Source organism: Hypanus sabinus, chromosome X2 (genome assembly GCF_030144855.1).
Source record: "Hypanus sabinus isolate sHypSab1 chromosome X2, sHypSab1.hap1, whole genome shotgun sequence".
NCBI lineage: Eukaryota > Metazoa > Chordata > Chondrichthyes > Myliobatiformes > Dasyatidae > Hypanus > Hypanus sabinus.
In genome coordinates this window covers 1,186,266-1,212,292 of record NC_082739.1, presented here as the reverse complement: position 1 = coordinate 1,212,292, position 26,027 = coordinate 1,186,266, and the positions used below count along the sequence as shown (strand labels likewise).

The 26,027-nt window shown below is 43.3% G+C and overlaps 1 protein-coding gene across 4 annotated transcripts in view; it reads left to right on the top strand.

Annotated features, from left to right (window-relative positions):
* The window catches only part of slc37a4a (solute carrier family 37 member 4a), a 69,315-nt gene that overhangs the window by 39,972 nt on the left and 3,316 nt on the right, over positions 1 to 26,027 (top strand). For all 4 annotated transcript variants that reach the window (XM_059956792.1, XM_059956794.1, XM_059956793.1 and 1 more), the window contains 3 exons: positions 3,861 to 3,946; positions 9,161 to 9,274; positions 20,080 to 20,218. In XM_059956792.1, the coding sequence (XP_059812775.1) occupies positions 3,861 to 3,946; positions 9,161 to 9,274; positions 20,080 to 20,218 (339 nt within the window). The remainder of the gene's footprint in view (positions 1 to 3,860; positions 3,947 to 9,160; positions 9,275 to 20,079; positions 20,219 to 26,027) is intronic.

The window sequence follows — 26,027 nt, the reverse complement described above, 5'->3', positions numbered from 1 at the left end:
CCCTACTACCTTTTTTAAACAAGGGGACAACATTCGCCTCCCTCCAATCCTCCGGTACCATTCCTGTGGACAACGAGGACATAAAGATCCTAACCAGAGGCTCAGCAATCTCTTCCCTCGCCTCATGGAGCAGCCTGGGGAATATTCCATTAGGCCCCGGGGACTTACCTGTCCTAAGTTATTTTAATAACTCCAACACCTCCTCTCCCTTAATTACAACATGCTGCAGAACATCAACCTCACTCATATTGTCCTCATCATCATCAAGTTCCCTCTCATTGGTGAATACCGAAGAGAAGTATTCATTGAGGACCTCACTCACTTCCACAGCCTCCAGGCACATCTTCACACCTTTATCTCTAATCGGTCCTACCTTCTCTCCTGTCATCCTTTTGTTCTTCACATAATTGAAGAATGCCTTGGGGATTTCCTTTACCCTACTTGCCAAGGCCTTCTCATACCCCCTTCTTGCTCTCCTCAGCCCCTTCTTAAGCTGCTTTCTTGCTACCCTATATTCCTCAATAGACTCATTTGATCCTTGCTTCCTAAACCTCAGGTATGCTGCCTTCTTCCACCTGACTAGACTAGCTCTCTCTAAGATTTTGAAAGCTTCCCAATCCTCTGTCTTCCCACTAATTTTTACTTTGTTGTATGCTCTTTGCTTTTACATTAGCTTTGACTTCAATTTTGCACTATTTTAACTTAACTACTTAATAGACATGTATATACTTAATGTAACTTAGTTTTTTTCTTTACATTTACTGATACTGCTTCCCTGAAGTTAACAAATTTCACAATATACGCCAGTGATATTAAACCTGATTCTGATTTTGTTTTGAGTCTATGATCTGAGTTCTAGACCCTATCCAGTGGAAACATTATCCCTGCATTCACCCTATCAAATCCTGTAAGGATTTACTGCTTTAACGAGATCATCTCTTTCTTTCAAATTCTAGAGAGTATAGGCCAAACATGATTAATTTCTTCTCGTGTTACAAACCTGACATGCCAGGAAACAATCTGGTGCTGGGATCTCTCTCATTACAAATTCCTTAGCTAGGTCAGATTAATTTGCAGTTCTAAATATGACTTCACCGTGGACTTTAGTAATTAGAGCAGTGTTTTTACTCATCTATTCAATCCTCATGTAAACCAACATACCATCTGTCTTCCTAATTCCTTGCTCAACTTCCAAATTAATTTCCAGATAGTCTTGTAGAAGAACTCCAAGATCCCTGTAAGCACCAGACCAGTACTTGATCATCTCTCATCATTTAAAATAGATTCATTTGCCTATCACCTGCCAGTTCTTGCAACAGCCCTTCCCCCTACCTCCTTATACTGACTATTTCCCCTCTTTCTTTCCAGTCCAGATGCAGTATCTCAACCTGGAACAACACACACAAAATGCTGGTGGAACACAGCAGGACAGGTAGCATCTTGTGTGTGTTGTTTGAATTTCCAGCATCTGCAGATTTCCTCGTGTTATCTCAACCTGAAATGTCAACTGTCTAATGCTGCCTGTCATAGACGCTGCCTTTCCCGTTGAGCTCCTCCAGCTGTTTATTTGTTGCTCCATATTTCAGCATTTGCACTCTCTTGTGTCTCCATATTCCACATTTTTCTTTTTTTTTCAAAATTATTTCTCATTTTTGGTATTCTTTGTCCTTAGCCAAACTGCTTGTATCCCTTTGCCACCTCCTCACAGCCCACAATACCATCCGTGATTGTATCACAGCAGACCTAGGTATATTATACTTGATTTCATTCGTCAAATCATCAGCATAGATTGCAAGCAATTGGAGGCACCAGCATTTCTCCCTGTTCAAAATTGAAAAAGAACCTTTTATTAGTGTTTTTAACCCCTAACTAATCCTTAAACCATTTCAATGCATTGTCTACAAAGCCATGTACTCTAATTTTATTGTGAAACGCCTTATCAGAAGCATTCTGGAAGTCCAAATATACCACATCAATTACTTTGACCTTATTCACCCAGCTAGTTAGAACTGCAAACTATACGAACATCCACATTTGTCAAACAGAATTTTCCTCTCATTAATTCTATTGAATCTGCTTATCCTAAATTTATTTCCCTAAGTGTCATGTTCCTTAATGATGTTCTAATATGTTTCCTACTATTGATAGAGTCATAGAGCACTACAGCACAAAAACAAGCCTTTCAGCCCATCTAGTCCATGCCAGCCTGGTTTTCTGCCTAGTCTCATCTGCCTACACCCGTATCATAGTCCTCTGTACTTCTCTTATTTGTCATCCATGTACCTAGCCAAAGTTCTCTCAAATTTTATAATTGAACCCATACCTTCCAGATCTGCTGGCAGCTCCTTCCACACTTGCACCGCCCTCTGAATGAAAAAGTTCTTCAGATTCCCCTTAAATATTTCACCTTTCACCCTAAATCTCTGACCTCTAGTTCTCATCTCACCCAACCTGAGGTTAAAAAGTCCACCCTTTCTATACCCCTCATCATTTTGTATATCTTCCTTTTGTATACATCATTTTGTATATTCTCCTGTGCTCCAGGGGATAAAGTCCCAATATTGCTAATTATTTCTACAATTTGTTTTCTCTCGTGAGGCAACTGTAAGGGCACTTCCTAACCCTGTGAACTCATTCAACAAGAGCAGCAATTACATGGGATCATCATCTGTAGCTTCCCCTCAAAGCCACCACCACCCTGACTTGGAAATGTATACTTGTTTCTTCACTATTTCTGGTCTGAAATCCTGGATCACCCAAAAACATTGTAGGAGTGTCTTCACCCAGAAGGAATCCCAACAGTCCTAGAAGGTAACTCACTCTTCCCTATAACGAATTCATCTTGAGCTAGAATCGAAAAAGGCTACAGAGGGTTTTAAGTTCAGCCCACTCCATCATTAGACATTAGCCTACCCAGCATCTAGGAAGTCTTCAAAAGACATTGCCTTAAGAAGCTGGCATCCATCGTGAATGACCCCCATCACCCAGAACAAGGCCTCTTCTCATTACTACCGTCAAGGAAGAGGTACACACTCAATGATTCAGGAACAGCTTCTTCCCCCTGCCAGGTTTCTGAATGGACAATTAGCCCATGAACACTCCCTTACTGTTATGGTCTCTTTTATACATTGATTTTTTTTATTTTTCTTACTGTAATCTGTACTTTTTTATGTATTGCATTGTGCTGCTGTTGCAAAATAACAATTTCACAACATGTCACCGATTTTTATAAAAAAATAAAAAAAAACATGATTCTGATTCTAAACCTTTCCCAAGGACTATAAAGGATAGGCAATAAATATTGGACTTGCACACATTTGTAAAATAAATAGGTAGACCTAGAGATGAGAACAAAGAGCCAGGGAAGTCGACAGCTAGAACTGGAGAATTTCACCCTCTTTACAAGTCTTGTGCCATTTGTAGTTCTCTTCTCCCTTCAGGTTCAGTCAGTTTATTCTGACTAAACTGAGGATTAAAGATGAAGGTTTATAAAGATTAGCTTTATTTGTCACATGTACATTGAAACATCCAGTGAAATGTGTTGCTTGTGTCAGTGAACAACACAGTCCGAGGAAGTGCTGGGGACAGTCCGCTAGTGTCACCATGCTTCTGGCACCAACATAGCAGGCCCACACCTCACCAGCCCTAACTTATACTTTACATCTTTCTAAACCCACATGGCCATTACCAGAATGTACAAACTCCTTACAGACAGTGAGGAGTTCAACCCCATTTGCTGATCGCTGGCACTGTAATGTATAACACTAACCACTATGCTACCATGCTGTCCCTTAAACACTGACATTCATGATGTTTAGGCAACCCACTGCCATTCTTTTATTTTTGCTTTGATCTTGCAGGGAGCTCGTTCATGAGTGCACTGGAGGTCGGTGGGCTGCTTGGGAGCATTGCTGCTGGATACCTGTCTGACAGGGCAGTTGCTCGGGTATGTATTGATGGAGTATGAACCAATGTAATGTGGCTTTACACTGGGGAGGGGTAATTCTGCTCTTGCACCATCAAAAAGTGTAAGAGCAGAATTAGGCCATTCAACCCGTCAAGTCTGCTCAGCCATTTCATCAAAGCTGATTCATTATCCCTCTCAACCCCATTCTCCTGCCTTCTCCCTGTAACCTTTGATGCCCTGACTAATCAAGAACCTATCAACCTCAACTTTAAATATATCCAATGACTCAGCCTCCACATCTATCTGTGGCAATGAATTCCATAGATTCATCACCTTCTAGCTAAAGAAATTCCTCCTCATCTCTGTTTTAAATGAACATCCTATTCTGGGGCTGTGCCCTCTGGTTCTAGACTCACCTACTATAGGAAACATTCACTCCATGTCCACTCAGTCTAGACCTTTCAATGTTTGATAGGTTTCATTGAGATTCTCCCCCCCCCCAGGAAACATCCTCTCCATGTCCACTCAGTCTAGACCTTTCAATGTTTGATAGGTTTCAATGAGATTCTTCCCCCCCCCCCCCCCCATTCTTCTAAACTCCATCAAGTACAGGCCTGAAGCCATCAGACGTACCTCATTAATTAATTAATTTGATCTGTATGAGTACCATTGCTTCCTTGGATGGTGCTGGATGTTGGAGACATATCCCAGTAATTTCTCTGCAATTCTTTCAATCTCACCCACACACAACTTGAGTCTATTCAAAGTCAAAGTAAATTTATTTTTAAAGTACATATATGTCACCATAAACTACCTTGAGTGTTATTTTCTTGCAGACATTTACAGGGAAATAAAGAAATAGTTATATTTAAGAAAAATTTATAAATAAAGACTAACAATTATGTGCAAACAAAGACATATTGTGCTAATAAAAAACAATAAATAATACTGAGAACATAAGTTGTAGAATGCATCTGTAAGTTGTGGAATCAGTTCAGAGTTGAGGTGAATGAAGTTATCAACACTTGTTTCAGGAGCTTGATGGTTGAGGGGTAATAACTGTTCCTAAACATGGTGGTGTGGGAATTAGGCTCTTGTAACTCTTGCCCGATGGTAGCAGCGAGAAGAGAATATGGCCTGGATGGTGGGGACATGGCCTAGATAGTGAAGGTACAGGATAATTTAACACAGATCCCTGGAGGGTGTGATAGAGAATGTATACTCTGTGGCATGGAATAATTGCCTTGGGGAGCAGCAAATTGGAAATGTAGGTAGCACAGAACATTGACAATGAGTAGGTACAAGAAGACACCAATTTATCACAAATTCCATAAGATGTGGGAGCAGAATTGGGCCATTTGGCCATTTTTTCTGCTCCACTATTCTGTCATGGCTGATCCATTTCCCTCTCAACCGCAATCTCCTGCCTTCTCCCCATAGCCCTTCACGCCCTGACTAGTTAAGGTTCATAGAAACTATACAGTAGAAGAGACTAAGTCAGCCGGTCGTGTTTGTGCCAGTTGAAAAGGAGTTCTTCAACCAAATCCTATCTTCCAAAATTTGATCCGTTGCTGAGGAGGAACATGATGGGCTTAGCACAGAGAAACTGAAACTGTGTAACAGCCCGGTAGTGTTCACCTGTCTTGTATGAAATTCTGCAATTCTTTATTGCAGTTTCTATCATGAAATTTTACTTTGTATTCTATTCTTGGATTATTTTTATTCTTGGCTTGACATGTAAAACTTTGACAAACTTCTATAGATGTGTGTTGGAGAGTATATTGACTGGCTGTGTCATGGCCTGGTAGACACAGACTTGCAGTACCCCAAAGGACTACTCGTCCACCTGGTAATTTCATATACCACAGGCTCTCTCTCTCCCTAATAAGGGAAAAAGAGGTGTCCCCGTTTCACAGTGAGAAGGAAGACATAACAAGCAACTCGCTGATTTATGATATGAAAAGTCTGTTGCGTCACTTTTTCTGAGCTCTGCGCTCAGTCGGCACTGCAAAGGTGCAGCTCTCTGGGCACACAGCCCATGGCAGCTACTCTGCTGCTCCCAATGTTTCATGTTCTCCTGCAACGCCTCAGTCAGGGGCACTGGCCAAGAATTAGCCTGTCTCCAGTGTCACGAAAATCCAGCACCCTAAAGGCGTCCTAGTCTTCCAGGCTGCATCCTTGGGATATCAAAAAGCAACTGGTTACGAGGCCCTGAGAGTGGGTCCCATTCCAAAAAACAAAAGTGTAACTCCAGGTCAGGGTCTTCAAAAGCGCCTCGAAAAGGGAAAAAAAGAGATATTAGAGATAGAAATAGAGCTGTTTCCAAAGATATCTGAACTCAACCCAACACTGAACTGTTGCCATAACCTATGGACTGACTTTCTAGGATTCTTCATCTCATGTTCTCAATATTTATTGCTTATTTATTTATTATTATTTTGTTTATTTTTTTTCTTTTAGTTTTTGCAGTTTGTTGTCTTTTGAACATTGGTTTTGAACATTTGTATTTACTGTGAATGCCCACAAAAAATGAATCTCAGGATGTTATCTGGTGACATACAGTACTATGCAAAAGTCTTGGGTGTATACTGTATATATAGCTAGGGTGCCTAAGAATTTTGCACAGTACTGTATATTGGTTAAAACAGGAAGGTAATTGGGAAACAGAAATAAGAGTGCTTAGCTTTGTATTAACACTGTGCTGTGAGAAGGACGTGGGTGACCACTCACAGAATCTTTCTTCCAAAACAACCACTCTTTTTTTTAAAAAAAAAAGTGGTCGCCGAGGCTCTAGCAGAGTATGGCACACAGAAAAAAGCTTTGTATTAGCTTGGTAGTATTAAGTGGTATAAGGTAACTGAAAAGACATAATATACAGTTGTGTGCAAAAGTCTCAGGCATCCGAGCTATATATATGTGCCTAAGACTTTTGCATGGTACTGTATATGTGCTTTGATAATAAATTTACTTTGAACTTTGGATATCAGCCTGATATCTTAAGGTTTTACTGAGACAGTACTACACTATCAAAGATGCTACCTTTAAGGTAAGCTCCTTCTTGCTCCCAGGTGGATGTCAAAGATTCCATGGAATAGTGTTAAAAGCAGCAGTGCTGTTCTCCCTGATCTCCTTGCTATACTTATCCCTCATTCAGCATTACTAACACTAATTATTTGGTTTATAATGATGTTGCTAAAGGAACTTGCTACATTCAATTCAGCTGCCATGTTTCCTGCAACATTCCATTATTCATATCCACATAACTTTCTTGCCCAAGTGTGATAGGCCACAATTTGTTCTGTGGTACGTCACACTTGCGTGTTTGAAAGTGAGTATAAAAAGGTAGGATAGAGACAGAAGAGGCTGCAGATGCTGAAACATAGAAAGCCTACAGCACAATACAGGCCCTTTGGCCCACAAAGTTGTGCCGAACATGTCCCTACCTTAGAAATTACTAGGCTCCCCCATAGCCCTCTATTTTACTAAGCTCCATGTACCTATCCAAAAGTCTCTTAAAAGACCCTATTGTATCCACCTCCACCACTATTGCTGGCAGCCCATTCCACGCACTCACCACTCTCTGAGTAAAAAAAACTTACCCCTGACATCTCCTCTATACCTATTCCCCAGCACCTTAAACCTGTGTCCTCTTGTGGCAACCATTTCAGTCCTGGGAAAAAGCCTCTGACTATCCACACGATCAATGCCTCTCGTCGTTGATGAGATGAAATCTGGAGCAACAAACAATCTGCTGGAGGAACTCAGTTGGTCAGACAGCATCCATGGAAAGAAATGGACAATTGTGGTTTATGGACTTTGGAAAGGGTAGATTGACAGGCCAAGACTCCATATGAACTCAGAATATAGAAATGAAAGTTCAAAGTAAATTTATTATCTAAGTACATATATGTTATATATTACCTGGAGGTACATTTTCTTGCAGACGTTCACAGGAAAATAGAATTTTATGAAAAGCTATACATAAACTGACAAAGACTGACAAACTATCAATATGCAAAAAAGACAAACTGTGTAAATAAAAAATAATACTGAGATCATGAACCATAGAGTTCTTGAAAATAAGTCTGTAGGTCATGGAATCAGTTGAGAGTAGTGTTGAGTGAACTTATTCACACTGGTTCAGGAGCCTAATGCTTGAAGGGTAATAGGTGTTCCTGAACCTGATAGTGTGTGCCCTAAGGCTCCTGTACCTCCTTCCTGGTGGTAGTAGTGGGAAGGGCACATAGCCTGGATGGTGGGGGTCTTTGATGATGGTGCTGCTTTCCTGTGGCACCACTCCATGGAAATGTGCTCAGTGGTGGGGAGGGTTTTGCCTGTGATGGACTGGGCTGTATCCACCACTTTCTGTCACCTTTTTTATTCATGGGCATTGGTGTTTCCATAGTGGGCCATAATGCAATCAGTCAGGATACTCAATAGAAGAATGTCAAAGCTTTTGGTGACATGCTAAACATAAACAAACTTCTAAGAAAGTAGAGGTGCTGTCATGGCATCTTTGTGATGGTCCCAGGATTCTCTGATATGCTTCACAGTTACTGACCCTCTCCATTTCCATTCCCCGAATGAGGACTAATTCATGGACTTTACCTCTGCCTTCTTCATCCTGTATTGATAATCTGCTCTTTGGTTTTGCTGATGTTAAGAGAGAGGCTGTTCTGGCCCCATTCAACCAGGAGGCACACAATCATAGATATAAGGTGAGTAGAGCAGGGGTCTGAGTGCCCAGAGTTGATGGTGATTGTGGAGGAGATATTGGTTCAATCCCTGTATGTGCCCTCATGGGAAATGTCACCCAGTCTGATTTTTCCTATTGTTCCTTGGGATAGATTAGCATTAACATCCCTACTTCCTGTGGGGGTGGGGGTGGGGATGCTATGCGGCTGCTGTGGAAACAGATTACACAAAGGACACATTACTGGGATATCAGAGGTGTATTGTATCTCCCAAGAGTACTTGGGCATGTCAAATCATCAGAAGTGAATAAACGGTCCATATTGAGCAGTGTTATCACTATTATTTTAAGAGAGTCGTTGCTCATTTTAAATAAACAAATCATAAAGTTACACACACAAAATGCTGGTGGAACGCAGCAGGCCAGGCAGCATCTGCAGGTGCTGCCTGGCCTGCTGTGTTCCACCAGCATTTTGTGCGTGTTGCTTTAATTTCCAGCATCTGCAGATTTCCTCATGTTTGCTTTTGAAAATCATAAAGTTACCTGTTAATCTCCTTTAGAAAGGCCTTCGAAGTCATGGGAACCCTCGACATGGACTTTTGCTCTCCATGATGGCAGGAATGGCCTTATCAATGTATCTCTTCAGAGTAACGGTAACCACAGAATCTGCCAAGGTAACTACAGTAGTAATTTTTCTTTTGACTGCAAGTGTTTCCATTTCTGCCAAATGCAGAAACAGCATTGAAGGTTATTGTAGATGTTCTGATGCACTGCGGTATGGAAAGGTCAAGTGATATCTCAGTCAGTGTGACCTCAATGCAGCCAGCATTCTCTTCCTGCTATGCTAAAGTTCTGTAGGTGTTCACTTCCCAGATGGGCACCCTGAATCGTAAGCCAATATTATCCATGTGAGCAACCTTGTAATATCCTGTCTGGGCAGAACTGGCAACTCTGCCTTGCATGGAAGGAAGGAACATGGTTTTTTTTTAAATTGAAGCAAGAGGCTGAAAGTGAAATACTAAAGGCATCTCGGAGATAAGTCATTTTTTTTTAACTGCTCGGGGAAAAGAGGCTAGACTGCGCAGGCGCATGATGTAGCGCACCAAAGGTTTTAAAAACAGACCACCATATACAGCGGCCATCGTCAGAGTGGGACAGCTTTGGCTCAGCAGGCTTCGGCGTGAACAGGCAGAGGTGAGGGTAGGATCTGGTAAGTTTTGTTCTGTTCAGAGTAGAGAGAATGCCAGGCAGGATGTGGGAAGTCAGGGAGACCTCTGGTGTCCCTGACAACAACACCTGCAAGAAGTGCATCCAGCTGCAGCTCCTAACAGACCGCGTTAGGGAACTGGAGCAGGATCTGGATGACCTCCGGATCATTCGGGAGAATGTGGTTTTATAGATAGTAGTTTCGGGGAGGTAGTTACGCCAAAGGAGCAGGGCACAGGTAATTGGGTTACCGTCAGGCAAGGGAAGGGGAAAGGGCAGGCAGAGCAGGGTTCCCCTGTGGCCATTCCCCTCAACAACAAGTATACCGATTTGGATACTGTTGGGGATGTCTTACTTGGGACAAGCTGCGGCAGCTGGATCTCTGGCACTGAGTCTGGTTCTGCAGTGCAGAAGGGAGGGAGGAAGAAGAGGAGAGCGGTAGTGATAGGGGACTCGATAGTCAGAGGTACAGACAGGAGGTTCTGTGGTCATGACAGAGACTCCCGGATGGTTTGTTGCCTCCCGGGTGCCAGGGTCAGGGATGTCTCTGAGCACATGCACGGCATTCTGAAGTGGGAGGGTGATCAGCCAGATGTCATGGTTCACATCGGTACCAATGACGTAGGAGGAAAGAGTGAGGAGGTCCTGAAGAGTGAGTATAGAGAGCTTGGTAAGAAGTTAAAAAGCAGGACCTCGAGGGTGGTAATCTCAGGATTGCTACCTGTGCCACGTGCCAGTGAGGGTAAGTGTTGGATGCTCTGGAGGATGAACACGTGGCTGAGGAACTGGTGTAGGGGGCAGGGTTTCAGATTTCAGGATCATTGGGACCTCTTCTGGGGCAGGTGGGACCTGTACAAGAGAGACTGGTTACACCTGAACTACAGGGGGACCAATATCCTTGCAGGGAGGTTTGCTAGTGCTATTGGGGAGGGTTTAAACTCAATTTGCAAGGGGTTGGGAACCAGAGTGCCAGAGCAGATAGTGGAGCTGGGGTGAAAATAAATTATGTTAAAGTTTCATGCAAAGTCAGAAATAGAAGGGTTGTGTGTGATGGTAATAATCTTCTGAGGTGTGTATATTTCAATGTGAGGAGTATTGTGGGGAAGGCAGATGAGCTGAGGGCATGGATTGACAAGTGGAATTAAGACATTGTAGCCATTACTGAAACTTGGCTACAGGAGGGGCAGGACTGGCAGATTAAGATTAATGTTCCAGGGTTCCGATGTTTCAGACGTGATAGAGGCAGAGGGATGAAGGGTGGGGGTGACATTGCTAGTCAGGGAAAATGTTACAGCAGTGCTCAGGCAGGACAGATTAGAGGGCTTGTCTACCAAGGCCATATGGGTAGAGCTGAGAAACAGGAAAGGTATGACCACATTAATGGGGTTGTATTATAGACCACCCAATAGTCAGCAAGAATTGGAGGAGCAAATCTGCAGAGAGATAGCAGACAACTGCAGGAAACATAAAGTTGTGATAGTAGGGGATTTTAATTTTCCATGTATTGATTGGGACTCCCATACCGTTAAAGGTCTAGACGGGTTAGAGTTTGTAAAATGTGTTCAGGAAAGTTTTCTAAATCAATATATAGAGGTACTGACTAGAGAGGATGCAATATTAGATCTCCTATTAGGAAATGAGTTAGGACAGGTGACGGAAGTGTGTGTAGGGGAACACTTTGGTTCCAGTGATCATAACACCATTAGTTTCAACTTGATCATGGATAAAGATAGATCTGGTCCTCGGGTTGAGGTTCTGAACTGGAAAAAGGCCAAATTTGAAGAAATGAGAAAGGATCTAAAAAGTGTGGATTGGGACAGGTTGTTCTCTGGCAAGGATGTGATTGGTATGTGGGAGGCCTTCAAAGGAGAAATTTTGAGAGTGCAGAGTTTGCATGTTCCTGTCAGGATTTAAAGGCAAAGTGAATAAGAATAAGGAACCTTGGTTCTCGAGGGATATTGGAACTGTGATAAAGAAGAAGAGATGTATGATGTGTATAGGAAACAGGGAGCAAATAAGGTACTTAAGTATTTTTTGGCACTTTTTATACTCAAGAAAGAAATCAGGAGGGCTAAAAGAAGACATGAGGTAGCTTTGGCAGTCAAGGTGAAGGATAATCCAAAGAGCTTCTATGGGTATATCAAGAGCAAAATAATAGTAAGGGATAAAATTGGTCCTCTTGAAGATCAGAGTGGTCGGCTATGTATGGAACCAAAAGAAATGGGGGAGATCTTAAATGGGTTTTTTGCATCTGTATTTACTAAGGAAACTGACATGGAGTCAATGGAAATAAGGCAAACAGGTAGTGAGGTCATGGAACTTATACAGATTGAAGAGGAGAAGGTGCTTGCTATCTTGAGGCAAATCAGAGTAGATAAATCCCCAGGACCTGACAGGGTATTCCCTCGGACCTTGAAGGAGACTAGTGTTGAAATTGCAGGGGCCCTGGCTGATATATGCAAAATGTTGGTATCTACAGGTGAGGTGCCAGAGGGTTGGAGGATAGCTCATGTTGTTCCGTTGTATTTATTTTTTAAAAAAAGGCTCTAAAAGTAATCCGGGAAATTATAGGCCAGTAAGTTTGACGTCCATAGTAGGTAAATTATTGTAAGTAGTACTAAGAGATAGGATCTACAAGTATTTAGATAGAGAGGGACTAATTAGGGAGAGTCAACACAGCTTTGTGCATGTTAGGTCATGTTTAACCAATCTATTAGTTTTTCGAGGAGGTTACCAGGAAAGTGGATGAAGGGAAGGCAGTGGATGTTGTCTACATGGATTTCAGTAAGGCCTTTGACAAGGTCCCGCATGGGAGGTTAGTTAGGAAGATTCAGTCACTAGGTATACATGGTGAGGTAGTAAATTGGATTAGACATTGGCTCAATGGGAGAAGCCAGAGAGTGGTAGTGGAGGATTGCTTCTCTGAGTGGAGGCCTGTGACTAGTAGTGTGCCACAGGGATCAGTGCTGGGCCCATTGTTATTTGTCAACTATAATCAATGATCTGGATGTTAATGTGGTAAATTGGATCAGCAAATTTGCTGATGATACAAAGATTGGAGGTGTAGTGGACAGTGAGGAAGGTTTTCAAAGCTTGCAGAGGGATTTGGAACTAGCTGGAAAAATGGGCTGACAAATGGCAGATGGAGTTTAATACAGACAAGTGTGAGGTATTGCACTTTGGAAGGACAAACCAAGGTAAAACATACAAGGTAAATGGTAGGACACTGAGGAGTGCAGTAGAACAGAGGGATCTAGGAATGCAGATACAAAATTTCCTAAAAGTGGCATCACAGGTAGATAGGGTAATAAAGAGCTTTTGGTACATTGGCCTTTATAAATCAAAGTATTGAGTATAAGAGTTGGAAAGTTAAGGTGTGGTTGTACAAGGCATTGGTGAGGCTGAATTTGGAGTATTGAGTCCAGTTTTGGTCACTGAATTACAGGAAGGATATTAATAAGGTTGAAAGAGTGCAGAGAAGGTTTACAAGGATGTTGCCGGGACTTGAGAAACTGAGTTACAGAGAAAGGTTGAATAGGTTAGGACTTTATTCCCTGGAGTGTAGAAGATGAGGGGAGATTTGATAGAGGTGTATAAAATTATGATGGGTATAGATGGAGTGAATGCAAGCAGGCTTTTTCCACTGAGGCTAGGGGAGAAAAAAACCAGAGGACATGGGTTAAGGGTGAAGGGAAAAGTTTAAAGGGAATATTAGGAGGGCTTCTTCACACAGAGTAGTGGGAGTGTGGAATGAGCTGCCAGATGAAGTGGTAAATGCAGGCTCACTTTTAACATTTAAGAAAAACTTGGACAGGTACATGGATGAGAGGTGTATGGAGGGATATGGGCCAGGTGCAGGTCAGTGAGACTAGGCAGAAAAATGGTTCGCAACAGCCAAGAAGGGCCAAAAGGCCTGTTTCTGTGCTGTAATGTTCTATGGTTGGCAATGTTGGTACTGGTGTGCAGTATTCAACCTCATGGCTTAAAGCAAGGACAGGATGTAATGCTCTGGCTGCTATTTCCTTGATGGTGGGTGGGTGGGTGTCTGAGAGATCAAGATATTTAAATGTTAATTTTGATGGGATGGATAAGGGCTGGAGTTCCCTTGGTGGGAGAACAAAGAATAAATTTGTAATCTTAAAACATTAGTCTGGTCATTTGGATATGAAAATTGCCTGACGATAGATAGAAGAGAGTAATATTGTGGAATCTTTGACATTTCTGCGGATTCCAATCCCACGGGTTTGTAGTATTGCCTCGGCTTTGGGTGAGGATAAAAGAGAATAGTTCCCCTGAGAGTTGGTGGGTATTACATTATTCAGACTCATTTGATTGTTTTGATGCTCATACATTAAGGTGTGGCACCAGAACTGCATTACCGTGATGGAAATTACCCAAAGGGAGCAGAGAATAAAAGTTGCTTTGTTCTTTCCATCTACCAGTCTGACTATCTTCTTCTTTTGTTTCCTCAGGAAACTGAGCTCTGGACATTAATCTTCAAACCTCTGACTCAAATCACTAACTTAACAGAAGATGAGGTCTCTCTCTTGCTCTCTCTATCTCCCTTTGCTTTGCCTTCCCAAATTTTCTGAACATCTTTTCAATAACTTCTAAATTTCCTATTTTAATGGAAAAATCTCTTAAAAGTAATTACATTTTCCTCCAAATTGCATAAAAATTGATTGTAGGAACTTGTGGTAACTTTTAAGATGTTGTGAGTTTGAAACAACGTACGGGATTTAATGTAATTGACCTGTAGGTCGTGGATAAAGTGTATTTTTAAAACAAAATGGATCTAATCCAATTAATAGTGTTGAAACAGACTTGTATGATCATTTGCTTGAATCTGAACCTTGCCCCAGTTTGCTTAAAGTAAACAAGACTCTGACCTGGAACAGTTTTACAAGCTTTTTAATGGCATCAGAACAGTGTTGAGTCATCCTAATGTTCAATGTTCCTTTGTGAGGAACAGTTCTACTGGGTTTACTGTATTGTGACCATGTTAGTGCAGTTGCATTTTGTCACCTCTTTAAAGATTACATAGCTAGTGTGATGTATTTTGTTTCAAGATTATGTACCTTGCTATTAACACCCTTAAAGGGACACATTACAATATAGGCAGGATGCTTGCAGCTGGAATGAGTCTCTGGCTGAATGTACTCCTGTGCCTAACCAGTACATTATGGAGTGGATGGGAGTCATTGTCCAAGATGGCATTCAACTTGGACAGCATCCTCTTTTCAGACACCACCGTCAGAGTCCAGTTCCACCCCCACAACATCACTGGCCTTACGAATGAATTTGTTGATTCTGTTGATGTCTGCTACCCTCAGCCTGCTGTCCCAGCGCACAACAGCAAACATGATAGCACTGGCCACCACAGCCTCGTAGAACATCCTCGGCATTGCCCGGCAGATGTTAAAGGACCTCAGTCTCCTCAGGAAATAGAGACGGCTCTGACCCTTCTTGTAGACAGCCTCAGTGTTCTTTGACCAGTCCAATTTATTGTCCATTTGTATCCCCAGGTATTTGTAATCCTCCACTATGTGCACACTGACCCCTTGGATGGAAACAGGGGTCACTGGTGCCTTAGCCCTCCTCAGGTCCACCACCAGCTCCTTAGTCTTTTTCACATTAAGCTGCTGATGATTCTGCTCGCACCATGTGACAAAGTTTCCCACCGTAGCCCTGTACTCAGCCTCATCTCCCTTGCTGATGCATCCAACTATGGCAGAGTCATCAGAAAACTTCTGAAGATGGCAAGACTCTGTGTTGTAACTCAGGTCCTCCAGACCTGGCAACATCCTTGTAAATTTTCTCTGTACTGTTTCAACCTTGTTTACGTCTTCCCTGTAGGGAGGTGACCAAAACTGCACACAATACTCCAGATTAGGCCTCACCAACGTCTTATACAAAATCAACATAACATCCCATCTCCTGTACTCAGTACTTTGATTTATGAAGGCCAATGTGCCAAAAGCTTTCATAGAAACATAGAAAACCTACAGCACAACACAGGCCCTTTAGCACACAAAGTTGTGCTGAACACGTACCTACCTTAGAAATTACTAGGCTTCCCTGTAGCCCTCTATTTTACTAAGCTCGATGTACCTATCTAAAAGCCTCTTAAAAGACCCTATCGTATCCACCTCCAGCACCGTTGCCAGCAGCTCATTCCACGCACTCATCACTCTGTAAAAAAACTTACCCCGACATCTCCTCTGTACCTATTCCCCAGCACCTTAAACCTGTGTCCTCTTGTGGCAACCATTTCAGCCCTGGGGAAAAAGCCTCTGACTATCCAAACGATCAGTGCCTCTCATCATCTTCATTATGATCCTATCTATCTGTGATGCCACTTTCACAGTACTCTGGTCAGTCCTACCAAACTGTAGCAACTCATATTTGTCTGCATTAAATTCCATTTCATATTTTTCAGCCCATTTTTCCAGCTGATGCAGGTCCCTCTGAAAGCCATGATAGTCTTCCTCACTGTCCACTACACCCCCAATCTTGGTGTCATCCACAAATTTACTGATCTAGTTAACCACACTATCATCCAGATCATTGATATAGACAAGAAACAACAATGGACCCAGCACTGATCCCTGCAGCACTCCACTAGTCACAGACCTCCAGACAGAGAGGCAACCATCTACTACCAGTCTCTGGCTTCTCCCACAAAGCCAGTGTCAAATCCAGTTTACTACCTCATGCTGAGTGACTGAACCTTCTTGATCAACTTCCCATGCAGGACCTTGTCAAATGCCTTACTAAAGACCATGTAGACAATATCCACTGCCTTCCCTTCATCCACTTTCCTGGTAACTTCCTCAAAAAAAAACTATAACATTGGTTAGACATGATCAACCATGCACAAAGTCATGCTGACTATCCCTAATCATTAGTCCATCTATCCAAATACCCATATATCCAGCCCTTTATTTCTGCTAGAGGCCCAGCAATTTCTGCATTTGCCTCCCAGAGGATCTGAGGGAACACCTTGTCAGGCCCTGGGGATTTATCCACCTTGATTTGTCTCAAGACGGCAAACACCACCTCCTCTGTAATCTGTATAGGGTCCATGAAGCTGATGCCACTTTGGCTTACTTCTATAGACTCTGTGTCTGTCTCCTGAGTAGATAAGGATGCAAAAAAAAAAAAAATTCATTTCAGATCTTCCCCCTTCTGTTTTGGCTCCATGCATGGATTACCATTCTGATCTTCCAGAGGACCAATTTTGTCCCTTGCAATCCTTTTGTTCTGAGCATATCTGTAGAATCCATTAGGATTCTCCTTCACCTTGTCTGCTTGGGCAACCTCATGCCTTCGTTTAGCCTTCCTGATTTCTTACTTAAGTGTCTCTTACATTTCTTGTACTCCATAAGCACCTTCTTTGTTTCTACCTGCCGAAACCTGCTATGCACTTCCTTTTATTTTCTCTTAACCAGTGCCTCACTATCTCCTGAAAAACAAGGTTCCCTACACTTGTTATCTTTACCTTTTCTGACAGGCACATACAAACTTTGTACTCTGAAAATTTTGTTATTGAAGGCCTTCCACTTTCCAAGTACACCTTTGCCAGAAAACACCCTGTACAAATCTACACTTGCCAGATTCTACCTGATACCATCTACCTGATAATTGGCCTTTCTCCAATTTAGAATCTCAATCCGTGGACCAGACCTATCTTTTAGCATATTTACTTTGAAACTAATGGCATTGCAGGCACTGAATGCAAAGTGTTCCCCTACACAAACTTTTGTCGCCTGCCCTGTCTCATTCCTTGATAACAGATCCAGTATTGCATACTCTCTCATTGGGATTTCTACGTACTGATGAAGGAAACTTTCCTGAACATGTCTGACAAACTCTATCCCATCTAGTCCTTTTACAGTATGGGATTCCCAGTCAATATGTGGAAAGTTAAAATCACCTGCTATAACAAGGGTAGGCAACCTTAAGTACAAATGATATTCTAGCATGTGTTATTCATTAATTTGAGGCAATACATAACTAGATGTATTTAAATAGATAATTCCCATATTTCAAGTTTTTTTTTAAAATGGCATTTATCTGGCCCACCGTCTGCTCATTAATACGCGATCCAGCCCACAGAGGCAAAAAGGTTGCCGACCCCTGTACTATAACAACCTTATGATTCTTGCAACAGTCTGCAATCTCTTTATAAATTTTTTCCTTTAAACCCCTCAGACTGTTGGGTGGTTTATAATATAGTCCCATTAACGTGGTCATAACTTTCTTTTTTCTCTCAGTTCCATCCATAATGCCTCACCAGTAGAGCTCTCCAGTCTGTCCTGACTGAGCACTGCCTTATATCATAATTCCATGTGTGATCCATGCCCTGAACTCATCTGCCTTTCCTATGATACTTGTTGCATTGAAATATTTGCAATTCAGAACACTAGTCCCACCATGCTCAACCTTTTGGTTCCTAACTTTGAGGTCTTAGCAACGTCTGCCTCCACAACCTCACCACTAACTGTCTGGCACTCTGGTTCCCATCCCCCTGCAACTCTAGTTTAAACCAAACCTGCCCCCCCCCCCCACCTTTCGCAGACTAGCAAACCTTCCCGCTAGGATATTAGTCCCCCTCCAGTTCAGGTGCAAACAGTTTCTTCTGTACAAGTCTCACCTTCCCTGGAAGAGAGACCAATGATCCAAAAATCTGAAACACACCCTCCTACACCAACTCCTTAGCCACTTGTTAAACTGCATAATCTTCCCATTTCTGGCCTTACTAATACGTGGCATGTGTAGCAGTCCTGCTATCACAACCCTGGAGGCCCTGCCCTTTAACCTAGCACCTAACTCCCAGAACTCCCAATGCAGAACCTTGTCACTCTTCCTACACGTGTCATTGGCACCTACATAGATCATGACTTCTGGCTGCTCACCTCCCACTTGAGGACTCGATCCAAGATGTCCCGGACCTCCGTGCCCAGGAGGCAACATACCATCTGGGGATTTATGTTACCCTAACAAACGAATCCCCTATCACCACTTTACACCTCTTCTCCCCACTTTCCTTCTATGTCAGAGAGGCAGACTCAGTGCTGGAGACCCGACCACTGTGACTTTTCTCTGTTTGATTATTCTGCACCCCCCCACCCCCCGACAATATCCAAAGTGATGTACCTGTTGTGGTGGGGATGGCCACAGGGGTATTATACACTGGCTCCTTAACTCTTTTCCCCTTCCTGACTGTCACCCAGTTTCCTGTGTCCTACACCTTGGGTGTAACTACCACTCTGTATGTCCGATCTATCATGCCCTCAGCCTCTTGAATGACGTGGTGTTTATCCAGTTCCAGCTCCAACACTTCTCACGGGTGTAGTCATCAATGACACTGAAGGTCTTCCTGCCTTCCCATATCCTGCAAGAGGAGCATTCCACTATCCTGTCTGGCATCTCTACTTTACTACCTGAGCAGATATAAAGAGGGGAAGCTCTACCCACAGTTTATTGCTTTCACTGACTAGCGGGAGACTCAATGCCAGAGACCTGACTACTGTGACTTTTCTCTGATTGATTATTCTGCGCCCCCCCCCCCGACAATATCCAAAGTGATGTACCTGTTGTGGAGGGATGGCCACAGGGGTATTATACACTGGCTCCTTAACCCCTTTCCCCTTCCTGACTGTCACCCAGTTTCCTTGGGTGTAACTACCTCTGTATGTGTCCTATTTATCACACCCTCAGCCTCCCGAATGATCCAGAGTTCATCCAGTTCCAGCTCCAACATGGATGGTTAGAAACTTCAGCTGGATGCACTTCTCGCAGTAGTAGTTGTCAGGTACACTGGAGATCTCCCTGCCTTTCCACATTTCTGTAAAAGGAGCATTGAACTATCCTGCCTGGCATCTCTACTGTTTTAACTGAGCAGATATAAAGAAGGAAAATCAATAAACTGAGGGAGAAAGAAGCTCTAATTGCAGCTTTTTTAACCTTCCCTCACTGAAGCCTGGAAGAGCTAAAGCCTCAAAATCTCCACTCTAACTCTGGCCACTCCAATGATGGTCACCCTGACAGTGGTCACTCCGCTTGCCCCTGCCTTACTTTAATGTCTCCTTGCTAATAAATCCCAAATGCTGATTGGCTGCTGCTCAAAGCTCCAACTGCTGCAAGTCACTGCCTTTTCCACTCAATCAACAAACCTGAGTGGATTGCATCTTCTCAGGTCAAATTGCATTTGTATTTGCTCTGTATATTAAGTCACTTTTCTCCCTCCACCCTTTGTATTTTTTCTTAGTTATGGATTCTGACTTTGGGAGCCGTGTTTGGGTTCTGTTCGTATGGGCCAATTGCACTGTTTGGAGTGATTGCCAATGAGTCTGCACCTTCTAACCTGTCTGGCACGTCACATGCCATTGTTGCTCTCATGGCGAACGGTGAGTCCAGAACTGAATACCTGCTGAAACTGGCTATTATGACCAGTTTTTAATCAGGGAAAATTGTTGTAGTCAGGCTTTGTTACTGCCTGAATTTGGACACCTTGTGTAGAATTTGAAGTTTCTTCTTTTTCTAAAGGACCATATAAAGATTAGCCATATTTGTCATGTACATCGAAACTTAGTGAAATATGTTGTTTGGAGCTAATCAATATCAGTGAGGATTGTCCTGAAAACAGCTCATGAGTGTTGCAACCCTTCCAGTGCCAACATAGCCCTAGCCCTAAGCATACATCTCTGGAATGTTTATCGAGAGGGAATTTCTGATTGAGGCTGACAAAGGTGTTGGAGACATCCTAAGGTTAACAAAGCAAACCTTGACTGATCAGTGCACTTCAGCAACCATGCTTCCTGGTGGGCAGGGATTGCGAAACCTTTCTCATCTTCACAGGTTCACCAGTTCCCCGAATTAACTCATTACAAATACAGCATCAGACAACACTTTCATCAAACTGGTGCAGGAATGACCTTGAATAATTTTGAATGTGAAATGAATATTTGGGAGGATAGTAGGGTTAATTTGGACGGATAAGTCCCCGGGGCCTGACGGAATATTCCCCAGGCTGCTCCACGAGGCGAGGGAAGAGATTGCTGAGCCTCTGGCTAGGATCTTTATGTCCTCATTGTCCACAGGAATGGTACCGGAGGATTGGAGGGAGGCGAATGTTGCCTACTAGACAGGTGGTGGAGGGAGTACATTCAGATTGGAGGGTTGTGACCTGTGGTGTCCCACAAGGATCTGTTCTGGCACCTCTACTTTTTGTGACTTTTATTAACGACCTGGATGTGGGGAGTAGAAGGGTGGGTTGGCAAGTTTGCAGACGATACAAAGTTTGGTGGTGTTGTGGATAGTGTTGAGGATTGTCGAAGATTGCAGAGAGACATTGATAGAATGCAGAAGTGGCAGGTGGAGTTCGACCCAGAGAAGTGTGAGGTGGTACACTTTGTACTCTGCCTTGGAGTTTGTCCTTCCAAAGTAAATGGCAGGATACTTGGTAGTGTGGAGGAGCAGAGGGATCTGGGGGTACGTGTCCACAGATCCCTGAAAGTTGCCTCACAGGTAGATAGGGTAGTTAAGAAAGCTTATGGGGTGTTAGCTTTCATAAGTCGAGGGATAGAGTTTAAGAGACGCGATGTAATGATGCAGCTCTATAAAATTCTAGTTAGGCCACACTTGGAGTACTGTGTCCAGTTGTGGTCACCTCACTATAGGAAGGATGTGGAAGCATTGGAAAGGGTACAGAGGAGATTTACTAGGATGCTGCCTGGTTTAGAGAGTATGGATTGTGATCAGAGATTAAGGGAGCTAGGGCTTTACTCTTTGGAGAGAAGGAGGATGAGAGGAGACATGATAGAGGTGTACAAGATATTAAGAGGAATAGATAGAGTGGACAGCCAGCGCCTCTTCCCCAGGGCACAATACAAGAGGACATGGCTTTAAGGTAAGGGGTGGGAAGTTCAAGGGGGATATTAGAGGAAGGTTTTTCACTCAGAGAGTGATTGGTGCGTGGAATGCACTGCCTGAGTCAGTGGTGGAGGCAGATACACTAGTGAAATTTAAGAGACTACTAGACAGGTATATGGAGGAATTTAAGGTAGAGGGTTATAAGGGAGGCAGGGTTTGAGGGTCAGCACAACATTGGCAGTGTGACATGTGATGAGGATGTTAGGAGAATTCAGGGTGACTTGGATAGTGGATGTAGTGTACCTCGATTTTCAGAAGGCATTTGATAAGGTCCCACATAGGAGATTGGTGGGTAAAATCAAAGCTCAGGGCATCGGGGGGAAGACATTGACATGGATAGAAAACTGGTTGGCAGATAGAAAGCAAAGGGTAGCGGTGAATGGGTGTTTCTCGGAATGGCAGGTGGTGACTAGTGGGGTGCCACAGGGCTCGGTATTGGGACCACAGCTCTTTACGATTTATGTCAACGATTTGGATGAAGGCATTGAGAATAACATCAGCAAATTTGCTGATGATACTAAGCTGGGTGGCAGTGTGACATGTGATGAGGATGTTAGGAGAATTCAGGGTGACTTGGATAGGCTGGGTGAGTGGGCAGATACTTGGCAGATGACGTTTAATGTGAATAAGTGTGAGGTTATCCACTTTGGGAGTAGGAACAGGAAGGCAGATTATTATCTGAACGGTGTAGAGTTAGGTAAGGGAGAAATACAAAGAGATCTAGGAGTCCTTGTTCATCAGTCACTGAAGGTGAATGAGCAAGTGCAGCAGGCAGTGAAGAAGGCTAATGGAATGTTGGCCTTTATTACAAAGGGAATTGAGTACAAGAGCAAGGAAATCCTCTTGCATTTGTACAGGGCCCTGGTGAGACCACACCTGGAGTATTGTGTACAGTTTTGGTCTCCAGGGTTAAGGAAGGACATCCTGGCTGTAGAGGAAGTGCAGCGGAGGTTCACGAGGTTAATTCCTGGGATGTCCGGACTGTCTTGTGCAGAGAGGTTAGAGACTGGGCTTGTACACGCTGGAATTAAGGAGATTGAGAGGGGATCTGATTGCAACATATAAGATTATTAAGGGATTGGACAAGATAGAGGCAGGAAATATGTTCCAGATGCTGGGAGAGTGCAAGTTCGAAGGGCCGAATGGTCTACTTCTGTACCTATTGTCTATTGTGGGCCAAAGGGCCTGTACTGTGCTGTACTGCTCTTTGTTCTATAATACTCCTTGCATTAAAATAGACATATCTCAAACCATCAGTCTGAGTGTGTCTATTCTTCATCACCTGCCTATCCTCCCTCTCTCACTGTCTCCAACTTTCTCTATTTGTGAGCCAACCTCCTTTCCTCCATCACTTCAGTTCGGTTCCCACCCCCCAGCAATTCTAGTTTAAACTCTCCACAATAGCCTTAGCGAACCTCCCCACCAGGATATTGGTCCCCCTGGGTTTCAAATGCAACCCATCCTTTTTGTACAGGTCACACCTGCCCCAAAAGAGGTCCCAATGATCCAGAAATCTGAATCCCTGCCCCCTGCTCCAATCCTTCAACCATGCATTTATCCTCCACTTCATTCTATTCCTATACTCACTGTCACGTGGCACAGGCAGTAATCCCGAGATTACTACCTTTGTGGTCCTGCTTCAGAACTTCCTTCCAAACTCAGGACCTCCTCCTCTTTCTGCCTCTGTCGTTGGTACCAATATGTACCATGACCTTTGGCAGTTCTCATTCCCACTTCAGGATATCGTGGACACGATCAGAAACATCCTGAACCCTGGCACCTAGGAGGCAGACTGTTATCCATGTTTCTTTCCTGCATCCACAGAATCGCCTGTCTGTCTCCCTAACTGTAGAGTCCCCAATTACCGCTTCCATTCTCTTCCTTTCCCTACCCTTCTGAGGTAAGGCCAGAGGCAAGGTCGCTGTTGCTTCCCCCAGGTAGGCTGTCTTCCCCCCCCCCCCACCCCACCCCACAGTACTCAAACAGAAGTACTTATTGTTAAGGGGTACAGCCACAGGGGTACTCTCTAGTACCTGACTCCTGCCCTTCCATCTTCTGACTGTTACCCACACCTGTCTCCCCAGGCCACTTCTTCAAATTGGTGCCTTTGGGTCTTTTTATCTAAAAGAGAGGTTTTGAGGACTTTCTTTCAGCTCCACTTTGGAATTGCAGTTGTTTCATTATTGATGCATGGATGGAGGTACAAGGAAAAACGTGCTAATTAGACAAAGAATTTCACAATGATGGTATTTTGAGGTTGTATTATGAAAAGCAATGACAGAATACAGAATTAAGTTATAATTAGAGAAAATGCAGTGAAGGCAGACTTTACAGTGCAAGGCCATAACAATGAGGTCGAGACAAACTTATGTGACATAACAATGAGGTCGAGACAAACTTATTGTACTAGGGGACCGTTCAATAATCTTCCAAGAGCAGGGTAGAAGCTGTCCTTGAACCTGGTGGCACAGTCGGCCCTCCTTATCCGTGGGGTATTGGTTCCGGGACCCCCCCCCCCCCGCGGATACAGAAAAAACGCGAATGCTCAAGTCCCTTATTTAACCTGTTTCAGTGTAGTGGACTTTAGGACCCGGCGGAGCTGCTGAAACCACAGTGTTTCTGTTCCCATTGATGGAAAATAATCACGATTGAAAATAAAGTGGAAATAATAAAGCGATTGGAAAGAGGTGAAATGCCATCAGTCATCGGAAAAGTGTTAGGCTACAGTCGGTCAACAATTGGAACAATTTAATGGAGTATGTGAAAGGCCCTGCTCCGATGAAAACTACAATTATTACTAAGCAATGCAGTGGTTTAATTATTGAAATACATACTTTTCTTAAGTGTTTTATATGCATAGAAAGGTAAAATATATACTATATACTAAGACAAATGTTTGACTAACTGATGCTAAATAATACCGGATATACCTGTTCTGACTCAGAGAACTTCTGTTTTTTTTTCCCTCGATTCCCAATCCGTGGTAGCCTATGCACATCCTCCCGTATACTTTAAATCATCTCCAGATTACTTGTAATATCTAATACAATGTAAATAGTTGTTATACTGCATTGTTTAGGGAATAATGACAAGAAAAAAAAAGTCTCTACATGCTCAAACAACAAGTCCTGGAGAGAGAACTTAGGGTTTTCCCGATCTGCAGTTGGCTGAATCCGTGCATGCGGAACCCGCGGATAAGGAGGGCCGACTGTACGTGCTTTTGGGCTTTTGTATCTTCTGCCCAATTGGGGGGGGGGGGGGGGAGACCGAATGGTTAGGCTGGGTGGCTTTACCAAAGCAGCAAGAGGTATAGAGAATCTGTTAAGGGGGACAGTCACTGAATTACAGGAAGGATATTAATAAGGTTGAGAGAGTACAGAGACGTTTTACAAGGATGTTGCTGGGACTTGAGAAACTGAGTTACAGAGAAAGGTTGAATAGGTTAGGACTTTATTCCCCGGAGTGTAGAAGATGAGGGGTGATTTGATAGAGGTGTATAAAATTATGATGGGTATAGATAGAGTGAATGCAAGCAGGCTTTTTCCACTGTGGCTAGGGGAGAAAAAAAACCAGAGCACGTGGATTAAGGGTGAAGGGGGAAAAGTCTTCTTCACAGAGAGTGGTGGGAGTGTGGAATGAGCTGCCAGATGAAGTGGTAAATGCCGGCTCACTTTTAACATTTAAGAAAAACTTGGACAAGTACATGGATGAGAGGTGTATGGAGGGATATGGGCCAGGTGCAGGTCAGTGGGACTAGGCAGAAAAATGGTTCGGCACAGCCAAGAAGGGCCAAAAGGCCTGTTTCTGTGTAGTAATGTTCTATAGTTCAAGGAGGGGATATTGGTTCCTATGACATGCTGAGCTGTGTTTGCAGCTCTCTGCAGCTGCTTGTGGTCACGGGGAGAGTTCTCTGCAGTTTCTTGCGGTCACAGGGAGAGCAGTTGCCACTTGATATTTTTGACCTTGGATCTTTGGCCTGGTACTTGATCCCACAGTATTCTGACTGAGAATGTTACCGACATATTGCAGTCCACACTCATTTGACCACACAGTGTCCAAACTGGCTGATAGAATAGCTGATTGCAGTTAGGGTTCCCTGATCAATATTACAACTGGGCAAGAGTCCAAAGCACAAAATGCCACCAAAGAGATTTCATAGGCTAGCTGTTGACGTGGTAAGTGAAGCTCATATTGTGGTGTATCCATAATTAGTCAGCCATTAAAGCATATTATTGGGTGCAAAGTAAAAGAATTTTGTCCTACCTTGCAATACTCTCTAATGCC